This window comes from Diorhabda carinulata, chromosome 5, assembly GCF_026250575.1.
Source record: "Diorhabda carinulata isolate Delta chromosome 5, icDioCari1.1, whole genome shotgun sequence".
NCBI lineage: Eukaryota > Metazoa > Arthropoda > Insecta > Coleoptera > Chrysomelidae > Diorhabda > Diorhabda carinulata.
The window spans coordinates 18,580,591-18,587,949 of NC_079464.1; the positions used below are offsets into that span (position 1 = coordinate 18,580,591).

Below are 7,359 nucleotides of genomic sequence, written 5' to 3' on the forward strand. Positions count from 1 at the left end.
TATCATATTTATTAATAATCAAAAAATTGTTTCAGAAATTCTTTTTACTATAATTCTAATTTGTACTTGTGTAATTATTTATTATTCTGTTAAAACATGATTAGGTACAACTTCCATACATGAAGTTTCAAATAAAAAGTAAAGAATTATAAAACTAAATTAAAAAAACAAAGATTGTGTAATATCTTTTCGAATGTCAACATTCTTATTAATATTCATTTTCTACAATTATTATTGAAAATTGAAAATTTGTTTGAATTATCGATACTGTAACTTATCTACTTAACATTTTTCTACGACATTCCGTCATAATTGTTTTTCTAATTTTACTGTGAAATTTTTCAAGAACGAACGTATCAAACCTCGTAAATTGTGGATATTGTGAGAAAAAAAATCGTTATGCTTTTGTATATATAAGCCAAATAAAAAAGCTTATGTGATTTTCAATATTGTCTTCAATGTAAAATATAATAAATTGTTAAATAACCATTTTCTAGAACGTCTATTTATATTGAAATCGATATTTTAATACGAAATTCCAAGACAATCACTGAACTACGAAAATATCCCCTCATATTAAAATATAAATTCATTAATTTTACTAAATCCTGACTCCTGACCTGTATCATGAAAAACACGATTTTTTCTTATTTCGAGATTATGCACTAAATCACCATGTTTTACTTCTTTAATACACACTTACTTAAAACTGAATATTCTTAAAAGTATAAAATATCAGGATCTGAGCATTTTAAAATAAAATAAGTCTGTTATACATAACACGATTTAGCTTTCCTAATACCAAAATTTCGATAGATAGATCGATAATCAACAACCTCCTCCTCAACAGCACTCAACTTCAACTGACTTATAATCAATTAGAATCGATTCTGATCAGTTGGTAATCAATTTAGTATCGCTGTAACGCGCATGATCGATTATGAACCCATTACAAATAATGATTTACCACGATGGTAATCAGTGATCATCTAAATTAATATGATCCGCAAATACGAAAATGTTACTAAAAATAAGGAACTGAATGCGATTGGTCACTAGATTGATTCGGAATCAAACCCATGAACAAAGCTATCATTGATTTTCTAGTGCATAGGTGGCGGCACTAGTATACTACATATATACGAAATAATATTAAATCAACTAATTCGGATAAGATTTCACTTTCGATGTCAATATAAATTATCCTGTATAATAATCTCACTCATTACATGGTTATATTATTTTCAAATAACTGATTTTGACAGTCCGCCATTTTGCTTGGGTTCATAAATTTGAGTTATGGGTTGTGTTCTTGTCTGAGATCGTATTAATATTTAAAGTTTTTACTGTGTAATCGATTCTGTTAATATTCAATGTTTTTACTGAGAATTATTAGTATTCGAAATAAACTAGGAAATATTTGTATTTTTTTGCATTTAGTATAACACATTTAGTTTAAAAGTAATTTGAAAGACGTCTCTGTTTTGTTTACACTGTTGAGTTTGTGGATTTGGTATGAAGTGTTTTTAGTGAAAAAATAACCTTACGAATATTGTGAATCTGTATGATAACTACACGAAAGGTAAGATTATTTATTTTTTGTTATTCAAAACAAACTCTGTTTATCAGACTTTTTGCGCTATATATTTTTAATTTAATAGAAATTAATAGCTAGTTACCATTAACACAATTTGGAATAGCAGCTGTACGTGATCTTAAGAGAATATGCCCGCTGATAAATGACTTTGAAATAATAATAAAGGTGAAATGGAAAGTTGAACCTATTTTATGATAAAATTCAATGTATTGTTAGAAAATGTTCTAGAGAGTGGTTTTTATTGCCTCGTAATACTAATACAAAATAAGTCATTATTAAAGAATCTCAAAATATCGAAAATATTTTTAAGAAAATTTGTTTTATCGATTTTATTATAATAGCAACTATAATATATCACAAGAAATATTTTCGATAATAAGTACGGGATACTATTTAAGAATCATCATGTAAATATATACCATACGCATTTTCAAAAATTTTAAAAACAAACAATGTACAGTTAAGAATTTCTTTTTAAATTTTTCAAATTTTAGAAAATATGCTAATGGAATCGAGGTTATATTTTGTTCATTCTAGTTCGGGACGACGAGCTATCGAGTTTGTTTAAATTCGTGGAATGACTACACTCAGTTTCCATAAGCACTGTTGCCAGAATTAAAATAATTTCTTTATTATAAAAAATTTTTAACCAATTTTTTTTCTAGAATAAATAAGGCAAAATTGATTATTTTATGAAAATTGATTATTCAGTTCTATAATTTAAAATACGAAACACTATAAAGTTTTTTTTATTAGTATATTTTGTTTTACCCAATCCATTCGCAACTATCTAAAGGATATGACGATTTCTACTGCTTCTGAAAAGAAAACCGTTAAATAAGTTTGAATTGAATGAATCTTTCATAATTTTCATTTTTATTAAAAAATTTCGTTCATGCTCTTAAAATATCTTAACCGTTCCACTTGTAACTATCCAAATATGACAATTTTTTTAGTTTCTGAAAGGATATTCCTTAAATAAATTTGGCAACACTGTTTTTATATTCGTTCTTCTGAAAAAATTGATGAACTTCATTATTAATTGTATTCATAATAAAGTGTAGGCAACCAAATATACATATAAACATTTTCAGTTACATAACCAATAATATTATAGGTTAAAGCTAATAAAAACTGACGTCAACATCTCGAAATTATAGGTTAAAACTAATAAAAACTGACGTCAACATCTCGAAATTATAGGTTAAAACTAATAAAAACTGACGTCAACATCTCGAAATATCCGCATTTATACGAGAAGAAATGTGTTTTAGCTGTACAATGTTTGTTATTGAGTTTATTTTGAAAAAAATATATGAAAACTTCCATATAAGGTTTTAATAATAATTTAAATTATAAACAATATATTAGAAATTGCCGGCCATATATACATTTTGTCAAATATATAGATATAAATATTATTAGTACTACTGTTTTTAGTAAAATTTATTTTTTTTTGCCTACAAAAAAGTGTTTTTCTAACATACAAAAACATTTTTTTGTAAAATTAAAACGATATAGACAATTTTTTGTCAACATATCAAAATTAATTAGGCTCAAATATAAATTTTAAAGATTAAAGTTTCAAATGTAAAATTTAATCCTTATGAAAATTCTTCATAAGACCCTGTTTCCTATGCAGACCATAAGTATGTATTCGGATTAAATTTGCGTGTCAAACGTCAATCAACAATCCATAAGCAAGGAAAGAATAGACCAGCGTTGCCAGCTTGTGTGATTTTACTATAAGTTTTAAGACAATGGTTGTAAAACGGTTTTGCGAGAAAAACTATTTAAGAGTATTTTCTATGGGAAAAATTCATTGGATTATTTTTTTTTGCTTTAACAAGCTCAAAAAACAAATATATTCTAAATTGCGTAAAATCGCCCTCTATCAGTCAAACGTTAAAATATTTTTCTTTACAATATTTACAAATGGAATTCATAAATTTTTTACTAAGTTTGGCAACACTGTACTTACGTTCGCTCTAGTTATTTATTCTGAATACCGAAATTCGTCATCCACAGATTGGTACAATAATTTATCACTTTTGATTCAATTTTAGACACCACCTTTTAAGGGCGATATCTCGAAAATGGGTGGGCTGAGGAAATTTTGTTATAGGAATGTATATATCCTGTATATTGTTAGGAACGGAACGATATAAACACTTGGCAACGCTGTTATATTCGCTGTGTTTAAAATACGTGAAGTTAGCTGGGAATGCGAATGCACTGCGTTGCCGTTAGTTATAATAAAAATGATATTTTCGAAAATGACGTGTATTGAAAATGAAAAAATGATATTGAAACTTTCGATTCAAAAACCTAATTGAGCGTATCTATATTAAATAATTTTAAATTTAAAAAATAATAAATATACAAAATTTTATTTTAAAAACTATTAGTGTCATTTTTTTTATTATTTTAATTCAATGAAGGTTGGAACAGTTAATGTAGCAATTATGGTTCGCTTTTTAAATTTAACCTTAACATATTTAAAAAATCAAACTTTAAACCGAATTTTCTTCTCGAAATTTTATGGAAAGAAAATTTGGTTTTTCTAACGAGTGAAAGTGTACTTTTGTATATAAAAAAATGGATTTTTCTCGTGTAAATGAGATATTTATTAGCATCAAATTAATACGTTATTTGTTTAAGTTATTTATTATTATTTGTTCCAGCTCACGGGCATATGTTACTGTGAAGTTATTTTATATAAATTGAACATAGTTTATGTGTAAGTGCTTGTAAATAATATTGTGATAAATAAAATAAATTTGCACAATGAAAACCTCGTTTATTTCCCACCCAAACATACAACAACGCCGTTTTAACACAAATATATTAATTTAAATAAATTTTTCAAAAATATCCTTGTAGCTACCGAAATATGCCGGAATTTCATATTTTTTTATAACATTCCTATCTAATTTCTTTAATATTTCCAATGATTTCAATAATCTATTTTTTATTATCACTAATCTAACAGCCCAAATGAATTTATTCAAAATCAAATAGCGTTTGAACCAAAGTTCCAAATTACACGAAACTTGTTTATCTTGAGTTGGTACATAACGTGCTTTTCTTACGGTACGTTTATTAACCAAAACTCCGTTTGAATTTTCTTCCCGAACATCATTTTCTTCAGTCTAAAACCAAACAACTATTTTTATGAAAAAAAAAAGAAAAAATTTAAGATCTGACAACAATGCAATCGTAACTAATTGAAGATTAAATATTACTTATTATAGGTAATTATTTAATTTTTACGACATCAGAAAATCTAAATAAAAGAAGAAGAATTGACAGTGCCAACTTCAACAAATCATAACACGATTTTCTCTATCTTATAAGAGAAACTAATATAAACAAAATTTTTTATTACTTCAACTGTTTCGTCGTTTAAAAACTGCAAATCCAATGCCGCCATGTAATATCCATGTAAGCGAGTTTTTAAACTATTTAAAGTTTCTTCGTTCATTTTATTATAGTTCTTACGAGCTTCTTCAAATTGCTTCAACTTTTTTAAATAAATTTCGTGATTTTCATTATTGTATCGATTGTAAGGTCCTATTTGATCTTCATATGGACGGATTTTCGGGGGATGTTCAATAATTTTTTTATGAACTTCTGAATGCGTTAAAATATTTACTTTTGGTTTAATCGACGTCATTGTGAAAAATAATTTCGACAATTTCTCGCGATGTCATTGACGTTTTCATGACTACTATTACGTGATATATTAATAATAAAAAGAAATTGTAGTGTAAACTATGTATCTAATAGAATATAACATATTTACTACATTACTCTTTAACCGTGGCATATTCTAAGATATAAAAGAAGAGTTAGTAATTTTTTAATAATTTTTGTTTTAATTAATAATATATTCTTTATTCTATCTATATATAAACCAGTATAAAAAGGAAATAATCGTAATTATTTGAAAAATCTACAAAAGGTCAATCATAAACGAAAATATTACCTAATATCGTTGATGATGAATCGCAAGTATATCGACACCAGAAAATCTAAATAAAAGAAGAAGAATTGACAGATTACAGGCTAGATTTGTGATTATTTTACAAATGTGTTTGGGAAAAACTATATTAGGAGTAGTATATATTCCATTTTAGAGTTAAATTTTGTTTGTATAATGAAGTGCTACTATGAAGTTTTAAATATAACTCAAAACGCCGATGAATCAGAAATAAAATCAGCGTACAGAAAACTGGCACTAAAATGGCATCCCGATAAAAATTTAGAGAATCCCGATCAAGCAAAGAATCAATTTCAAATAGTTCAACAAGCATATGATGTATTGAGTGATAGACAAGAGAGAGCTTGGTATGATAACCATCGCGAACAAATATTGCGAGGCAGTAATTCAGATTTCGAAGATAAAAGCCTAAATGTCTTCCAATATTTCACAACATCGTGTTTTCAAGGATACGAAGACGATGAAAACGGATTCTACACCGTATATAGGAACGTATTTCAAAAAATTGCCGAAGAAGACATCGAATTTATGGAAGATAAAGATGAATTTATCGAAATTCCCGGTTTCGGTGATTCCAAAAGTGATTTTAAACACGTATCAGAATTTTACGCGTTTTGGATTAGTTATTCCACGAAAAAATCATTCGTTTGGCTCGATCCTTACGACGTTAAAAACATAAGAGATAGAAAATATTTGAAATTGATTGAAAAAGAAAATAAAAAGGTGAGAATGAAGGCTCGTAAAGAAAGAAATGAAGAAGTAAGGAATTTGGTAGCGTTTGTAAAAAAGAGAGATAAACGAATACAAGCACAGAAGAAAATACAAGAACAGAAGATATTAGAGGATAAAAAGAGAAGGGAAACATTGAGTAAGCAAAAGAAAATAGAGAGACAGCAAGAATTAGATAAGGCGAGATTATCATGTCAAGCGCAATGGAGTAAATTCGAAAACGTCGAGTCTGAATTAGAACAAATCGAATCTCAGCTAGTGGAACAATTTGGAGACTTGTGTTCAGACGATAATGAAGATTTAGATAATTTATACTGTATTGCTTGTTCGAAATTATTTAAAACCCCCAAAGCCTTTGAAAACCACGAAAGTAGCAAAAAACATAAAGAAAATATGGAGTTTTTGAAAAGTAGTATGTTAGAAGAAGAAATTTCCCAAAATATAAGTGAAAATGGACAAATTAGTAGTGCAGAAAGTGATACAGAATGTGAGGAAATAGAAGATACGAATAAAAATAAGAAGAAAAAGAAGAAATCCAAAGTTATTGTCATTGACGAAGATGACGAACTTTCTAATAATAATACGACGTTTCAAACAACAGAAGACACTGGATTTGATGATGCAGTTAAGAAACAGAAGAAGAAGAATAAGAAAGATACAAAAACTAAAGTTTCTAAAGGTACATTCGATAATGGCGATATAGAAGAAGTTAATTCACCCGCATCTGAGAATTTAAATATGAACGGGACTAAAAAAAAGGTAAAAACAAAAAAAGTGGACTTGAAACAAAATATCAACATTAATAGCTGCTGTGTTACTTGTAAATTACAATTCCCATCAAAAAATAAATTATTTAATCATTTGAAAAGCACTGGACATGGCATTTATATTCCTCCAAATATTGTACATTTGTAATTGTTATAATGTACGTTTATTTAATTTGTAAATAGTGGTTGCAATATTAAATAACAAAAATCAATTCATGTTTTATTTTTTGTATATCTATTTGAATAAAAGACGTATATCCATA

The 7,359-nt window shown here is 27.0% G+C and overlaps 2 protein-coding genes across 2 annotated transcripts; one reads left to right on the forward strand and one right to left on the reverse strand.

Moving 5' to 3' along the window:
- Positions 1-4,388: 4,388 nt before the first annotated feature.
- LOC130894532 (uncharacterized) lies at positions 4,389-5,273 on the reverse strand. Its single transcript, XM_057801414.1, has 2 exons — positions 4,986-5,273; positions 4,389-4,749 (listed from the first exon to the last, which is right to left on the reverse strand). The coding sequence occupies exons 1-2, from the start codon at positions 5,271-5,273 to the stop codon at positions 4,450-4,452; spliced, it is 588 nt and encodes a 195-aa protein (XP_057657397.1). The 3' UTR covers positions 4,389-4,449.
- A 379-nt stretch (positions 5,274-5,652) lies between these two features.
- Positions 5,653-7,359, forward strand: LOC130894178 (dnaJ homolog subfamily C member 21). The gene has a single exon (XM_057800798.1). The coding sequence runs from the start codon at positions 5,757-5,759 to the stop codon at positions 7,242-7,244; it is 1,488 nt and encodes a 495-aa protein (XP_057656781.1). The 5' UTR covers positions 5,653-5,756; the 3' UTR covers positions 7,245-7,359.